This window comes from Rissa tridactyla, chromosome 8 (assembly GCF_028500815.1).
Source record: "Rissa tridactyla isolate bRisTri1 chromosome 8, bRisTri1.patW.cur.20221130, whole genome shotgun sequence".
Taxonomy (NCBI): Eukaryota; Metazoa; Chordata; class Aves; order Charadriiformes; family Laridae; genus Rissa; species Rissa tridactyla.
The window spans coordinates 2,592,501-2,609,194 of NC_071473.1; the positions used below are offsets into that span (position 1 = coordinate 2,592,501).

General features: G+C 53.8%; 2 protein-coding genes across 6 annotated transcripts; both read right to left on the minus strand.

The window, feature by feature from the left end:
• Positions 1-908: 908 nt before the first annotated feature.
• Positions 909-10,028, minus strand: TMEM184A (transmembrane protein 184A). Of its 5 annotated transcripts, XM_054213068.1 has the most exons (10): positions 9,939-10,028; positions 9,658-9,814; positions 6,459-6,683; positions 5,612-5,777; positions 4,584-4,674; positions 4,417-4,492; positions 3,700-3,791; positions 3,121-3,290; positions 2,826-3,023; positions 909-2,399 (listed from the first exon to the last, which is right to left on the minus strand). In XM_054213068.1, the coding sequence occupies exons 3-10, from the start codon at positions 6,681-6,683 to the stop codon at positions 2,149-2,151; spliced, it is 1,269 nt and encodes a 422-aa protein (XP_054069043.1). In that variant the 5' UTR covers positions 9,658-9,814; positions 9,939-10,028; the 3' UTR covers positions 909-2,148. The 5 variants fall into 5 exon arrangements, with proteins under 5 accessions (XP_054069043.1, XP_054069042.1, XP_054069044.1 ...); XM_054213067.1 differs by lacking the exons at positions 9,658-9,814; positions 9,939-10,028 and adding an exon at positions 8,055-8,278; XM_054213069.1 differs by lacking the exons at positions 9,658-9,814; positions 9,939-10,028 and adding an exon at positions 8,137-8,258.
• A 1,513-nt stretch (positions 10,029-11,541) lies between these two features.
• PSMG3 (proteasome assembly chaperone 3) lies at positions 11,542-14,897 on the minus strand. The gene is made up of 3 exons (XM_054213074.1): positions 14,838-14,897; positions 14,121-14,338; positions 11,542-12,091 (listed from the first exon to the last, which is right to left on the minus strand). Exons 2-3 carry the CDS (start codon positions 14,334-14,336, stop codon positions 11,939-11,941), a joined length of 369 nt encoding a protein of 122 aa, XP_054069049.1. The 5' UTR covers positions 14,337-14,338; positions 14,838-14,897; the 3' UTR covers positions 11,542-11,938.
• Positions 14,898-16,694: the final 1,797 nt, after the last annotated feature.

Here is a 16,694-nt window from a genome sequence, read left to right on the forward strand (position 1 = left end):
GCTGTGTTCTTGTGCAAGTCTTTAGCTCGGCCGCCACAACAGATGTGCCACCGTCACCTTTGCGGTCTGTCCTCGCCCCGGGAGCCCGAGCAGCCTCTGTTCCCGTAGCGGGGGCCTGCTCTCTCCCAGAGGGGTAGAGAAGACCGAGATGTTCAGCTGAGAGCCGTGTCTGCTTCGGTGCTGGCCGCGTTACGAAGCCAACCATCCTCCTCCCTGAGCCCCGAGGCTGCGCTTTGTGGGCAGGAGGGTCCTGATGGCAGGATGCGCCGGAGCCTGGATGGGTGCCTGGATGCACAGAGCGTGTGGCTCTTGTTTGTGGATCTCATTGCAGGAAAGGCGGCAACTAAGCAGGTATGAGCAGCGGTGCTTCGGGGCGGAGGGACTTGTGCCTGCCCATGGCAGGGCAGTTGGAACTAGGTGATCTTTAAGGTCCTTTCCATCTCTAACCATTCCATGACTTGCAAGATGGGCTCAGCTATAGGCATCTCGTGTGGAGTCCGGGCTTCCAGCACGATAAGGTTTCTCCAATAATAATAAATAGAAGTTGCCTTGTTGCCGCTGGAGTCTCCATCCCGGCCAAAACCAGCACAGCTTGGCTTGGCTAACGGGGATCCAGCAGCTCTGAACTGCTGCATCCACAGCTTAGGCAAGGGCTGGAAGAGGTGCAGTGCAAGGAGAGGGAACGGGAGACACACACACACGCATTCTTTGTGGAGTGAAAAAGATGAGCACGAATCCCGTGGGAATGCCAAAATGTGCAGGATGCTGCGTGTGCAGGTTATTTCTGCTGGGCCAGCATCGAGGGGCAGGGAGGATGCTGAGCTGAAGCGCATCAGCATTAGAGCAGGAACAGGCGGATCGGGGGCTTTGCTTGCTGAGCTAAGTGAAAACACTTCCTCACTCCCTGGTAGAAATTTCCGTTTATTAGAAAAAAAAAAAATTCATAAATAAAATAATTTCATGTCGTGATTTACATTTTGCAGCTTAAGAGCAGGGGGAAAAAAAACAAAAAACAAACCACGAAGAATTGGGGGGAAAAAAAAAAAATAGGGGAAGTTTAACAGAAGGATGCATGCTTTCCATCACTGATATGGGGAAAATCCCTCCGTGCGGTATCTTCCCCCGCAGCGGTCCTGCCCTGAGCCCCCAGCACCACTTCATCCCCACCAACGTCACCCGGGGGGGGCTCAGTCCCACCCGCCTTCCCACAGGTTGGGCAAAGCCCAGGGCCGGTAAAGAGCGAGGGGTTAGGAGGAACAGACGGTTCCCAATGAGCGCATTCCTACCACCACCAGTCACGGTCTGGTTCCCTAATGAGGACCCTGATAAGGAAGCTGGAATCCCTTTTAACTTCTGATCCCTTTGGAGATAAGTCGGTTTAGACATAAACAAGCGCTTCTGTCACCGGCAGCTCTCCGAGATGCAGCTGCGAGCCCCCGCGTTGGCCCCGAGTGGGACCTCACTGCTGCTCCCAGGGGACTTCCTCGGGCAGCTGCATCCCCATCTGGAGGGAGAAGAGGATGACTTACTCTTCCTCCCTAGCAAAGGTCTTCTGCACAACTCCGTAGGCTTCTCTGAGAGAAGGAGCGGGGAGAAGATGTAAAAATAAGGAATGACATCTTTCAACCGTTACCGGGTTTTGAGGTGAAGTGAAGTCACCTTCCTGGGCTGGTTTTCTCCACGGGGCCCTTTGAGATCATTTTTTACTCAAATTGGGAGAAAGTAGAGCAGAACTGTGCTGAGAAAAGCATTTCTCTCAGGCCTCAGCGCTGCTTGGAGGAAAGAGGAGGGCGAGGGCGGCTGGCCCATCCTGCGGCCGGGCTCCCCTCCCTGCCTGGCACCTCCAGAAAGGGGACGGGCACCGGGCTGGCGTGGAGACCCCATGAGTGGGGCAGCGAAGCCCAGACAGCAACACAGGAGCAAAGTCAGCCCAGTCCCTAACACCAGTAGAGATGGGACAGCAGAAGCTGGCACTATTTGCTTTAACCTTTCCCTGGGTTATTGCATCTTCCCTTTGAGAAACTTGCTTTTTGGGTAGAGTTTCTGGCTTCTCGGTACTCCGATGAGACCAGGTTGCCTCAGCATTGAGACAGTTCCCATTCGCATGGGTTTAAACCTCTCCAGTGTCACCGTCCCCTCCAACGTCTCCTACAGCTCCTCGTCCGACAGGATCAGCACTCTCTTCTCAATGTTTTTGCTCTTTCTGCCGCTCGGTCCCTCCACCTTGGAGGCCACGTGCCCGTTCTCCCCTGGCGCTTTGCGCTCTGCCTCCTGCATCGACTGCTGGGTGTACTGCTGGTACGCGGGCGAGAAGTTGTGGATCGCATCCTGCACGATGTCCTGGGGGCTTATGGTCTCCTTCAGCCCGCTGGAGATGCTCTGCATCGGGGCAAGGTTTGCTGAAAAACAGGGAGGGTGATGGGACATCAGACAGTCAATGAGCCCAAGTACTCCAAGAGTGGAGCGACACTTTTCCATAGAAATTCAAGATCAGGGCCTCATCGTGGGCCACGTCAGCTCACGGTGGCAAGCGCCAAGGAGAAGAAAGGCAACCCCAGCTCCATGTTTCAAAGAGGTTGGAACCTCTCCAGCAGCATGTGCTGTAACACCATAGTCCCCTAATTCTCCCCATCCACACCAAGGTCTCTTTTCCTGTCCACTCCCTGTGGCTCGTGGGCATCATGAGGAAAGAGGGAGAAGGAGCTCATGGAGCACAGGAGAAGGAAACTCCTCTGGTGGCTTTTAGCATCCCATTGGTAATGCTCTAAGACGGATGTCTCCTCTTTCCTTATTCACCGATGAAGGAAGAAGAGAGAAAGAGTTACCTGTTGAGTTTTCTTTCTTTTCCCTGTACACCTGGCAGGTGAACGCATAGCGCAGGGCAATGGAAGCAAAGAACATCTCAATGCAGATGATGAAGTTCTGGTAGCCAGCAGCCACCGTCCCAGCTCCCACCTCCTTCCCATCGATGATCTGAACTTCAGGGATCACCCCACATTTCTCCAGGATGGCAAGCAGCGTCCCTGCAGGGGAAGGGAGAGGGATCAGCTCACGTCCTGCATCCCCGGGGCAGGTGGGGCTATGGAAGGGGAAGTGCTGAGCGTCCTTGGTGGGACCCACCTTGCCAGAAGGAGAGGAAAATGACTGCCTTGATGGTGATGAACTTGAGGACTGGCTCAAACGGGCGCAGCAGGTCCATGGTGGCGAAGTAGAATAGGAAAAGGGCATAAAGTGCCAGGCTGACGGAGAAGTTGTAGATGATGGTGATGTAGAGGTACCCGCTGTGGACGCTGTAGGGGGAAAGAGAGAGCGAGCTGCTGCCCTGGGCTGCGGGAAGCGAAGTGAGGGCAACCACAGGCAAGGGAGGAAGAAATGGGGGGGAGAAGTGTCTGGCTTTGCCATGGGGGAGCGCACAGCCCAGGAGGGAAGGGAGAAGCAGGGAAAAAGAGGGGAGCGGGGGGGCCACACTCAGCTTTTCCTCTGTTGGTGGGACTTCTTTTTATTACGGCTCACAGGACTTTTGTTCCTTTTTTATTTGGGAGCAGTAAGTCTCCGTTCCTGGGCGCTTTGGGCTCCCTGTGCTCTCACTACCCGTGGAGCAGCTCCCCAGGGGGGCTGGCAGGACACCCTGTCCCTTGTGATGGAGCAGGGACCGATCCTGTCCCCTTCACCCTCCCCGGCCCCACCCAGCATCCTCACTTGAAGTCCCCGTCGTGGTACTTCCCGAACGCCTGCAGGATGATGGTGACGATTGCCATGAGGGGTTTCACGATGCAGAACTGCAGCGTGGCCTGCACAGGGGAGAGACACGGTGCACGCCAGGCAGCAGGGACGTCCCACCGCCCTCCCTGTGGCTCCTGCCGCCCCCCAGCCCCTCCACGCGAGCCAGCCCCTCTGCTCCAGGGCCAGAGACACAGAGAGAGCAGTTCTCCATCACAGGAGGGACCAACGTTGCGGGGTGAAACATGAGCCAGCTCAAGGTCTGCAGACGGGATGCAGCAGGGCTCCTAAAAGCCAGCTCCTGAAAGGCAGCCTAGCCACGCCGAGGGGGGGGACTGGGTGGCTTGGGGACAGACCGGTGCCAGGATTCAGCCCGCAGCGCAGCCCTGGAGAGTCAGAGAGCCGTCCAGGCCAACCTGGGACTGGTCGGAGATGGCAATCTCAGCTCCGCAGTGGGAGGAGACCCTGACTCAGCAGTGAGTCAGAGGCAAGGACAGCGAGCTCGGCGCCCTGCTGCTGGCCAGGTGCCGGCGAGCTGGGGGGGCTGCCTCCCTCGGAGCGAAAATAAACCAAAAAGAGCATCTTGGGAGTGTGGGGAAGCAGAGGCCTCTCGGCAGGGCAGTGGGGAAGGGACCTGCTGCCCTGAGACCCCTCATCGGAGGAGGATGGAGCTGATGCTCCCCGTCAGGTACCCACCTGCTTGCAGAAGCGCAGGAACCCAATGGAGTAGGACATGCCCTGGAGGCAGCAGGTGCCATAAAAGCAGCTGGACCTGGAAGCAGAAGCCGAGGAGATGCCGTTGGGGCTGCCGGATGGGGAAAGCAGGTGGAGGGTCGAGGAACTCATGGCATGCTGGGACTTACGCGATGGGCTTCCCTCGGATCTCTGCCATGATGGTGCTCTCCCCTCCCAGGTACTCGAAGCACAGGCTCAGGAAGCTGTAAATCACGAAAGCTGGCAAAGCAAGGGCAGACACGATCAGCAGGGCTGATGGAGGTCCGGGGAGGGTTGTTACATTTCACATTCCTTCCTGCTCAGGTGTTTTATCCACCCTGGCACCGCACTGGGATTTGGGACACAGGTGGGTGGGAGCCCAGCGGGAGGAGCAGCAGGTCAAATCCATCTGACTTCCAAGCGGAGTCAGATGCACCACGCCATGCGCGCAGGGCTCGTTGCAGACGTGGCAGCTCCTCTGGGCACACACAGCCCCTGCGTGCCCGTGGCAGCAGTCAGATGGCCCAGCAGTGCCCGTGGAGACAAGCCCAGGCAGGAGTGCAGTGGCCAGGGACCATCTGAATGGAAGGACCTCAAAATTGCTAAGGGGCAGCATAAGTGGTGGGTGGCCAGCGAGGAGCAGATCCTGAATGGTTTTCTTGGACGTCCCCATCACTTATTTTCCGCATAGTCCAAACCCAAAGTAATACATACGCTTGCACCCCTCTGTTCCCCAGGGGGAGAGCAACAAGATGGAAGAGCAACCTCAAACTCAATCCTGATGAGCTTCCCCTACACTTCGAAACATCCCAACTCCTCAGTTTCTTAGATATGTCTACCTTCCGCTTTAGAGAAGATGCATTGCTACCCCAAAGGCAGCCAGAAAACCTCTTTCCCCAAGAGCATGAGGCTGGGGTCCCCCTGGGCTCCTGGTTTCCAGCACTCTGCAGGCAGGTGGTGGAAAGGCACCAGCTCGTGTCTGCCCGTGGGGCATCCCCTCCCTGCTGCCGACGGAGAGGGAAAGGGAAAACCTCTGCACGGAGGAAGGGGGAGTGGGAAGTAAAAGAGATGGAGATCTGCCACTTTGTGCAATCCAAGACACTCCAGAGACACAGGTCAGCGAGATGAGAGCCCTGCTTTGCCGTCAGCCTCCCTGCCAAGGAGAGGCCACGCTCACCTTCATAGCAGTCGCGCACTGAGTCGAAGTAGACGTAGTACTGGTGGCTGCCGAGGAGGAGGAGGCTGAGCCAGGAGTCGAAGGCATAGACGGGCACGATGAAGAGAATGCGGATGATGTAGCGCTGCTCCTTGGGGATGGTGTAATTCCTCAGGTGCGTGTAGATCTGCAAAGTGCCCAGTGTGCAGAGCTGTGGCTACCACCAGTCAGGAGGGCAACCAGAGGTGCCCCCCCCAGCCTGGGGGGCTGCAGGAGGCTCATCCCATTTTGACCCTCCTCGCCGGGGCGAGAGCACTGCTGGCTTTCCTGGCTTTCCACCACAGACCCATCGCGGTGAACAGACATGCAAGACAGGCTCATCCCATTCCCCAGGGCAATCCCTTCCACAAAAACCCATGGAAATCAGGCCCCTTCCCCGGCGCTGTGCAAGCAGCATGCCCTCCTCCATGCCAGCCCCGTCCCAGCTTGCCCCGGGGCTACCTTCAGCAGCACGGATCCACACAGCACCCAAACCCATGCCCACTGGCAGTACCTTTCGAGGCAGCCTCAGTGCACCCCCCCAGGGCACAGACCCAGACGAGAAGCCCCGCGGGGTGTTGCCTCTGGGCAGTGCCAATGCCCTGCAGCCTCTCCTGGCTCCGGCAGCCACCCGGGGATCATGTGGGCAAAGTCCACCCTCCCCAGCTGCCAGCACCAGGCTCCCGACAGTGGAGATATCCCCTCCAGGCAGCAACAGGAGGAAATATTTATCCGGAGATGAGTGATTTGCAATGAACTCGGGGGCAATCAATAGGTTTGCCCTTGCATCAATCCCAGCACCGAGCCCCGTCTCTGCTCCATCCTGTACCTGGTGGAAGGTGACGATGAGTGCCGACCACACGAAGATGCCGGAGATGACCTGCGCCGCTGTCGTGGTCAGGAAAAGCTGCTGGCCATCCTCAGAGTCGTTGTGGGTGGCCGTGAGCAGGACGAGGGCCGGGGATGGTGGGGCGGAGGCCAACCTGGCCACTGTGCTGGGCCCTGGGGTGCCGGGTGCCATGGGAGAGGGCAAGGCACGTGTGGCATTACTCATCTGCAGGGAGGGAGAGGCAAGGGGAGTGGTGCGGGAAGGCATGACCCAGGTGAGCTGGCGAAGGGGAAGGTCCCAGAAGATTTCCCAGCCCACACAGTGTGGACAAACCTCCTGTGAGGTTTATCTCCTCCCCAGGGTTTTTTCAGGGTGTCCCTTACCCAAACCAGCCCATTCACCATGGTCGGGTCTGCTTCTCCCAGTCGGAAAATGCTAACGTCCTTCCAAAGCAGACTCTTTTTCCTCCAAGGAAGTGCATGTGTCCTTATGTCCCCCAAAATACACACTCTTCCTTCCCAGCCTTGCTCCTTCTTGTTTCCTCAGGGGTCACTATCCCGCTTGGAAGGGAAAGACCTGCCTGCGTTTGTGCCCCTGTGAGCTCACCCTTGTGGCTCAGGACCCTTTTCCATCAGGAACCAGAGACTTTAGGGTTAAACTCATCCCTCACTGATGATAATAACGAGCCTCTTACCAACAGCCATCAGGACATCCATGTCCTCCTTGTGAGCCCAGATAACACTGGGATCCCTGCAGTTCCCCCCCCCCCGCCCCGCCAAATTTGCCTCCTTTCCTTGTGCATGGTCTGCTGGGGGCAAACCCTGGGGGTCCCCAAGAAGGTTTGGCATCACCTAGGGCGTGTGGCCAGCCTCGGCCATTTCAGCATCATGAGGGTCTCCATGTGCCAACAATGCCAATCCCGAGACCCAAAGGGTAACCAGCAGTTCCCCGAATTAAACCCAAGGGAGCAATCCTGCTATGCTGCAGGCAGAGCCCTCTGGGGACACTGAAGCTCTCTGCCATCTCCCCACAGGTCCATCTTCCTCCAAGCTGGTCACCCCAAGGCACCGAGCGTCCCCAGCACAGAGGGTGGCCGGGGAGTACGAGCACCGTGTACCCTGCATCTCCAGACAGCAAGGACCAACCTAATAATACGCTTTTATTTATAGAGCAGCTTCATATCTCAAGGCCAACAGACGCATAAACTGCCATGTTCGGCCTCTCTTTCTGCTAATCTATGGAAAGCTGCTTTTCCCCCCAAGTATAACAATAGCACTTAAAAAAAAACCCAACAACCCAACAACCACCTGTGAGCAGAGCTCTAACAATATAGATGCTTCTCCGCGCATTGTAAACAAACAAAGATTTTAGCTGCTGGGTAAGTACCGCCTGGGGGTAGAACTGTAAGCGTGAACTGGTGAGAAGCAAGAAAATATCTGCCATAGATAGGAGTGGTAGGGAGCGACCTCGGTCCAATTAAACACAGAAAACAAAGCAGAAGTTTGCCCTGCGGCTTCCTCTCCTGCCCTCTCCCCGAACCCCAACCTCGCAGGAGAGGAAACTCAGCCGGTGTCAGATCAACAGCCCTAAAAATACCTTTTTTCCCCCTGCTCCGCCTGGCAGGAGCTGCCTGTAAGCGGAGATGCTGGCGAGGTCCCAGGAGCTCACCCCAGCGTACCTGCGCCCGGCGCGGGGAAGCGGCGCCGGAGATGGCTGGCGGGGCCGATAGTGTTACGGAGGCAGCGGGGAGCCCGGTTTTTCCTCCCTGCCACCCTCCGCCCACCCTGCCCCGGCCAGCAGGAAACAGGATCCCGGGGAGAGCCGGGAAGGGATCTGGTCTTTGGACAGACAGTGAGGACGCTGGACCTGCCTTGTAAACATTAACAGGAGGCCAGAGATAGCCCAGGGCGCTGGGAGGGAGGCGAGAGCCCGGCTGTGCCCCATTCCCCGCAGCTCCTCGCTCTTTCCAGGGGCAACCCTGCCGTGGGTTGGGGTCGTACAGCCAGATTGAGCCACGCTTTCCTTCTGCCACAGCATCATGATGGGGAAGGAGGTGATCCAGCTCGCTTCCTATGACATGGTGGAGAGCTGTGCTCATCGCCAAACCCATTTATTCAGTTTTCGACCCGGCGCCGTGCCACGGATGCTTGGCCCAAGACATCCCAACTCCTATTAGCTTTCCCAGCCTGGCTGCAGCCATCATGGTACCAGTGCGGTGGCACCAGCGGCGGGTCCTGGCAGGCTCCCCTACATTGTCACACTCGGAACGCGGCGGAGCAAGTCATTAAAAACAAAAGCCTCGGTGCCACTCGGTGACAGGGCTCCCAGCTCCAGAGGTAATTAGATCCCGGCTGTGCAAGGTAGCTGGGCAATTCAATGCAGCTAGAGAGCCATTTGCTTCCAAAACAAAGGCGGTGAGAAGACAGAGAGAATAATACCGGCTGTAAAAGAGCTCCTGGACGGGACTGTGCTGGTGCCACATCCAGTCTGGCTGTTTTCAGGCACCTTGCAGCTACCTGCCACACACAGGTGTGTGCCTGTTACACTCACTCCCCGGGATATTAGAGGTGGTAAGCGAGCAAAGAGCAGAAAATAAACTGAGCGGTGACACCTGTGTTCAGGCCACCGGCAAATGGGGCTTTTCACCTCGCCAGGGATTCCCCTCCCAGGCTGCCACAGCCCGGACTCCCAGCTCACATCCCTCCCTGTGTCCCCAAGCTCCCGGGATAAATCCCCACTTTGGTGGCAGCCCCCGTGGGGCTGGAGTGGTGGGAAGGGAAAGGCGAGCCCCCACAGCCCCCCACCACTGCCTCTTCGGTAAACGGGGAGGAATCCCTGTCCCCCACCCCAGGGATGGAGCGTCCAGGCTCAGCCCAGCAGCGCAGGAGACGTGCCTTTCCTCCTGATTGCTGTGGGATAAAGCCGGGCCACGGGGGTTATTTACCTGATCACCCTCTCTGTGCTACCCCCGCAGCACCCAGGAGGAAGGACCTATAGCACGCAGCTATAAATTAAGGCAGGGCAGCACCAAACCCTCCCTAAAGCTTGTCCGAGGAGTGGGCGACACACGCACAGGGCTCCTGCAGCAGGCTCTGCCCTCCCAGCGGCTCATAGGTGCTCATGGCCGACGGCTGGGGCAACCTTGGCTCCATGGATGGGTGCCCCCAGCCGCTGCACCCCCCTCCAAGGCCCCACTCACCCTGCAGGGCTCCTCCGGGAGTGGGTCTGGCTGCTCGGCATCCCCTGTGCCCTCCTCCACCTGCACCCATGGGAGACTCCTCCTCCGGGCAGCCTGCCCGCCCGCTGCCAGCCTGGCTGCACCCCCGGCGCTGGAGCAGCAGGTCGGGCTTTGCCTCCTGTGGAAAAGCTGCCCGACTTACCTTTCCAGTCCGCCGCGCTCCGCACCCACGCCCGCAAAGCAAACACGGATGGAAAGCCACCGTGCAGCCCCACGCCACTGTCCCCAGCCCGGCACACAACCTGTGTGGCAAATTCGGCTTTTCTTGCAATTGGGAATTAATCCTGAGCCGGATGACAGTGATGAGTAAAAGCTGATGTTGCCGGTGAATGTTTTTTGGGGCAGGGTTTTCCCCTGGTTTATGGCAGAGCAGAGAGGAGCAAAGTCGAAGGACTAATTGCTCGTGGTTTAATTTATCGCCTGTGGAAAGGCAACAAGATAAGTCTGTCCGGGATCCGAGCATCAAACAGGAGAGATCGCCACATCCTTTCTCTACCCGCCGCCCTGCGCAGAGCTGGTGGCACACAGAGCCTGGAAATTAAGGTGCTTAAGTTGTGGTCGGCTTTTTGGTAGTAACACTCAGGTCTTCAGGCCATAGCAGTGGTGTGGCACCGTATCACCGTGGTGGAAGACGTGATTTACATTTAACCTGCTAATTAATGCCTGGTTTCCACAAGTTGTTGGCACTACAGACACCATAAGAGCACCGAGATTTGGGAAATACATTGAATTTTGTCTGGAAAGAATCCCTACTAGCAAACCAGGATCAGCGTTAACAAATTCCACATGCCTCCTAGACAGAAAAAAACCCATAAAAGTGTAGAGGAGGGAAAATTTGGAGTTCTGACAGATGCAAATCTTTGATTCTTGGAAGCACAGTTTGGAAATTATTTTTAGATGAAATTTCTTGTCAAGGGCAGCTGCAAGCCTGCAGCGTTTGAATGTACTTTAAAAAAAAAAAAAAGTTTCATTTCTCATAATCCCTTAAATACTGTAAATAACCCTTACTTCACAGAAAAGAGTCCTTTCGAAATGCATTTTCTGCTTTTCTAGTTTTAGGGGATTTTTTTAGCAACAGAAATGACCTAGCAACTGGATCTACGTGGGGCAGGCACTGGCTCTGTGGTGATTCTGCTGCTACCAACAGGTCTGGACGCAGCACAGGTCTTCCCTGCCCAGAATCGAAACGCAAGAGCTGGCCTCTGTCTGCTCGCCCAAGTTCATAAGTGACAAAACTGTGTAACAGCTCACTTAAAAATTTACTACTTGGTGTTATTTGTTACACAAAGAGGTAAAAAACAAACGCGCATTCCAAGCAAACGGCAAAAGTTTGGCTATTAAGCATTGCATTGACTCATGCGACTTCATCTAATGCTTTTTTTCGATGGATTCGGGAGAAACACCCCTGTGTCACCCTCCCAGACCCTTCTGTCCCCGCGTCTCCTGTGACAGGTGCCCGAGGAGAGGGACAGCTCTGTAGGTGGCCCAAGCTATGTATGTGCTGTCTCTTTTATGTGCTCGTACCATGTAATCCATAAGCAGCTGTTATTGTGTCTTTTTCTCACCGCTAATTTGGGTTCCTGTCTTCCACCCTGACGTCAGCTTTCATGAAACTTGCAGAGCATAATTATCTGCCTGCCTTTAAAATCGGAGTGAAAGCGGAAAATGGATCCAGACTACATCAGGAAGGGGACTGACATAAGGACAAAAGCAGTCATATAGGACTCATTTCCTTAAAAACAGGCAAGAAAATCTTTCCTATTATGCAATTGCTGTTGATTTGTCACTGAGGCTTGTATTTCAATTGAAGTGATTTTCACAGAGCAAAAAAGAAAACAGGTAAAATTAGATTTGTCAATGTTTCTTTTATTCACCCTGCACTGGGTGTTCCCCCTTTGCGGTACAGAGTAGCTACAGAGCTTGGCATCTGTCGCTCCCGAGGACACACGCGCAGAGCCGTGCCGTTTCCCAAACACACATCCCACCCAATGTGATAAAAATAATACTTCTCTTGTACGTTGAGACAATTGTTCTCGTCTCCTCACTGACTGTATGGACTGCAAACCTGTCACAGTAACAAAACCCAAACGCATTCTACACAGTAGAGAAAAATTCATGAAATTCCTCAGTACGTCCAAAACCAGCACAAAGACATTCCATCATTTTCATTTCTTGTCCTTTTAAATAAGTGGTGATGAGTCATGGACTCAAGATCATTTCCTTGAATCCAGATGGCACAACTTCACCACACTTGGCAACTTCGGATCACTTCCCGTAGAGCTTGTATTCCTTCCACGGTCTTGTCCTTTAAAGCCATGGCGAGAAGAACAGGCTTGTTCCCAGCTTCCTGAGACACAAACGCCACCAGGTTTTTGGCACAAACGTGGACGAGAGGCTGAAAAGCAAAGGTATACAGACGTAGGCTCTCACAGCTGGCAGAGCTCTCCCACGCGAGTTAGGAGAAGAGCCCTGCGACAACATGGAGCGCATCGAGAACCTCTCAATACTGGACTCGGACCGAGTGTGCAGCTTGCGGAGCAGTTCTAACACGACTGGGAAGAGACACACAGTCAGCAAAGCCAAGCCATGGCACGGGGAACTTTAGAAAGCATTTTCTCAACCAGCTGAAAAGGGAAGAGTTTAGACCTGTGAGCGACAGCCACCCAAACCACCCTGAAACGACTTAACTGGAGCTGCACTTGGATCGAGTTTTGCACCAGTTTGAAAAACTTGGAAAGTTACTATGGAGAATCTTTCCTTCTCTTAATCCTCCCACCCAAACTACGTCACCAATTATCTAATTATATGAAAAGCCATGGATCAAAATGCCTCTATTTCCATCTTCTTTCTGAAGAAGTCTTCAAGTACACTTGTCTTTTAAAAACCTGTTGTTGAAGTGGGTACGTCCTGCTGACAAGCTCTGGAAAAAAACCTGCTATTGTTGCAATTCCTAGAGACCCCAAAATGGTGTTTGATACACAGTCTTTGCAGGCTGTGTGTAAAAGACATGTTGGTTTTAACAGAATAATGAAAACCAGAAATAAGCAGCGATGATGAAGGAAGGAAAAGGATATAATCTTCTTAATGAGGTTTCTTTAACACGAACACCCAGGTTGCCTAGGTTTTATTTACACCGACAATTATGTATTTATCAGAAGGACAAGTTTGCTTGATTTTAGCTACCAGTGTGGTCTGGAAGTGTGCACCAAAAGGGGATGTTAATGGCGACAAGCGGGAGGGCAGCAAACTAGTGAAAGCCTTTTCTTAAAGTTTAGATTGATTACGTTGATAAAATTATTTTAAAATACTATGTAACAAAGCAGACAAACGCACTTCCCATTTCCAATTAAAACACAAAACCAGTGTGGGGGTGGAGGTGGTCAGAATTAGCAGACGTGCCAGGGAAAGCAAAGCATCTCGCATCCAGAGAAGGAAGGCTATTGCTGGAGAACGGGAACTCCGTAAGGGGAAGCCGCAGACAGAATTGGGAACTTGTGTTGCTAGAGTTTTTCTAGTTAAGGTTAGCAAATAATTTTTGATAGCTCCAACCCTGATGGAAAGCCCTGTAATCTTGTAGCTCTGTAACTTTCTGTTTTAATGCTTGACTAGTTGACGCTTTGAGAAACACTTTTTATTCTGCTTTCTCTCCAGCTTTGTGAAATGGTCGATAAAAACTCATTTTGTTGAAGCAAAACAAATTAAACTTTATCAAGGGTAGGTGCTGGCAGGCACACTTGGGAGAGGGTAACTAAAGTCCATTATGGGGCTGGCAGAGATTGGGATGGGGTGGGGGTGAGAAAAGGGACTTCAAAAGGAAAACAAACTCGCTGAAACAGAAACCCAAAAAAGGTTATCAAAGGCTGCACATTTGATCTCTCAAATCTTAAATCAACAGGAGCTTCATCAAACCTTCCATAAAGACGGCAAAGCAATCCATATCCTGTAGGACACACAATAACAGATCCCCAAACCATTGACAATTAGTTGAACTTTTCTTATGTCAAAGAGCAGATGAGCATGCATACTTTTCCGATGAACCCCTCTTCCCTCAGAAGAGATTTTTAAATTAATCTTACCGCTGTGCAAACACCACTTAGCTGCTGTGATTCATCAACTCCCTGGCAACTTGCACAGCCCCACCTACTACATTTTCCCCTTATCATAGAATCATAGAATCACAGAATTATCTAGGTTGGAAGGGACCTTTCAGATCATTGAGCCCAACCATCAACCTAACACTGACAAAAACCATCACTAAAACCACATCGCTAAGCACCATGTCTTTTAAATATCTCCAGACAATTCTACCACTTCCCTGGGCAGCCTGTACCAATGCTTGACAACCCTTTTGGTGTAGAAATTTTTCCTAATATCCGTTTATCCTATTTATCCTTGCTGCCTGTGCACTGTGCATCCGCTCTCACCTCATCCTTGCCCAGTAGGACTTTTGTGGTGAGCGAGGGCCGGCCCACATTGTCCCCGATGGTGTTGGGGTCCACGTAGACGATGGTCCCCATCTTGCCGTACTGCGTGACTACCACGAGGACGGAGTTGGAGAACGCCGTGCAGACCACCTCCGTCGGGACCCCATGTACCACCTCCTCCCGCTGCCTGGACGTCACGATGGGACTCGCTTCCATCGCTGCGGAAAAAGAACAATAAAACAACAGTAACAATAAAATAACATTAGATTAAAAACACAGCCCACGGGCTATATAAATCCCGAATCCTTCCCTTCATTTGAAAGACCCAGGTTAAGTTGATTTCAGAGCACAAAAGCATGCGGAGGTGTGTGCCTGTGACACGAACAAGTGGTCAACATCCCACATCCCTGACTGCGAGGGGACATTTAACCGCTGGAAGGGACATTTAACCGCCGGGCAGCCACGGCCCACGCTCCCCCCGCAAGGACGAGCTGTCATGTGTGTCGGGTTCCGGGCTAATCACAGTTCCACAGCGATGGCATCCACGGAGCAGGCCGCCCCGGGGCCCGGCCCGCCGTGCCGTGCCCTCACGGTGGCTGGCAACCGAGGGAGGGACCCGAGCCCCGCTGTCACCCCCGCAGACCGCGGCCCCTTCCCGCGGGAGGCGCCCACCCCCAGGCCGGGCCGAGGCTGAGGAGAGGCCCCGGCCGCCCCTACCCGTGCCGGGCCCCGCCGCTCTCCGCCCGGGCCCGCCCCGCCGCGGCGGAAGCGGCTCCTTTCCCCTCCCTCCGCCGGCCGGAGGCGCGGGGAGATGGCGCAGGCCGGGCCGCCACCCTGCCCTCCCCTCAGCGCCGCGCCGCCATTACCCGCCATAGCCCGCCCGCCGCCATCTCCAGCCCCCCCCGCCGCCGCTCTCCGCCATCTCCAGCCCCCACTCGCGCTCTCCTCAGGGACATCGCCGGCCCCGGCGGTGGGCCCTTCCCCCGGCCCAGCCTCCGCGATCGCTTTCTGCCCATTTTACACCGGTTCCCCTCGTGTGTGTGTGTGTGTGGAATGTCACACGGCAGGAGCCCGCCCGTGGCCGTGAGGGAGCGGCCTGTGCCCCTCCTCAGGCCCGTGAGGGGACGCGGGGAACCTGCGGGCTGGAGGGAGCTTGCGAATTTTGATATTTTTTTTTTCTCTTTTTCACTCCGTTTCGACATGGGATGCAGCCGCTCCCACCTGCTGGGTGATGTTGTGCCACACTTGTGCTGTCCCATGAAAAAAAGGCTGGTTCGGGGCCGTAGGAGCAGGCCCTGTCTCAGGGGCCTGTCTGCCATGTTGTGGGCCAACACGCTCCAGCCCTGATCCAGTGAGCAGTATGTGCAAACATTACTCGCCATTGAGTGCATACCGTTAATTCAGTGCTAATTCTTTATCTTCTTTGAAATACTGGTACTCCTGAATAATAACTCTCTATAATAAAGTTATGCAAAGCTCTGAAAATTGGGATTTCTCAGAAGTTTGCAACTCTCCAGAGTTCTGCAATTGCTGCATCTAAAATACGCTCCAAACCTCGGTTTCTAGCTGTTAGCTGTCCTTTACCATCATTTCCAACGCATGCAAAACGTTGCGGCTGTGGCTGCAGCAATAGCAACTTGAGTTCTGGGTTATCTGTTCGCGTAACCTCTCTTAAGAACCTCATGATGTTTTATTTTTTTTTTCTAATTAAAAATCTTAACAAAACTTGACTACAGGAAGAGCACGTAAACCTTGTGCTGAGAATCCTTCAAGGCACCATTAGAGAGCAGCAGAGGTCCATGGAAAAGCGTTAAATTCGGCAGGTTATTCTTGTGGTTAACTGAAACAGAGAGGCCTGGTACCTTTTCGGCACTCCTTGCAATCTGGTAAATAGTCTGTTTTCCAGCACTGCGAAAAACCAACATTCCTCTTTCTTGCTTACCACAATCACTCGTGGTTTTGCCTGTTCGACGGAGATAATAGTAGCTCTTGTCAGTAAAGCCTCCTGACTCACAAAGAAGTTTATTCCTGCTCTGCCTTGTCCAGAGAATAATTTTACTTCAGGAAACACGAAGGACCGGATTCTTCCTGCCATCCTTGTTAGCCTCCATTTTATTTTTTACATGACAGGGGGACAAAGAGAATCCACACTAGTTCAGATTTAGATGGAAACGCTGTACTTCGCTGTTTTGTGTTAGTTCGGGACTGAAAAGTTACCTTTTAACAGTTTCAATCAGTTGGATATCTCACTTTGGCATGGAGCTGAGGTGGGACAGAGCAAACTCGAGAAGCAGATGGCAGGAGGTAACTGAGCACTGAATCTTTTATTACTGGATGTAAATACATTTAAAAAAGTGAACTAAGGAGAAGGCTTCTATTGTCTGTGTGTCTGAGGCAGGGGACAGAGATTTGAGAATACACACGGTGGCAGATAACGGGACTTTTCCCGAGGGGTCTGTCTGCCTGCCACCTGCTTCCCAACATTTTCTGGCTGAGAAGGACAGGTATCCGTACTTACACTCCTGTTATCTACAGCACTTTTCCTCCGAAGATCCCTAATCACATTGCAGACAT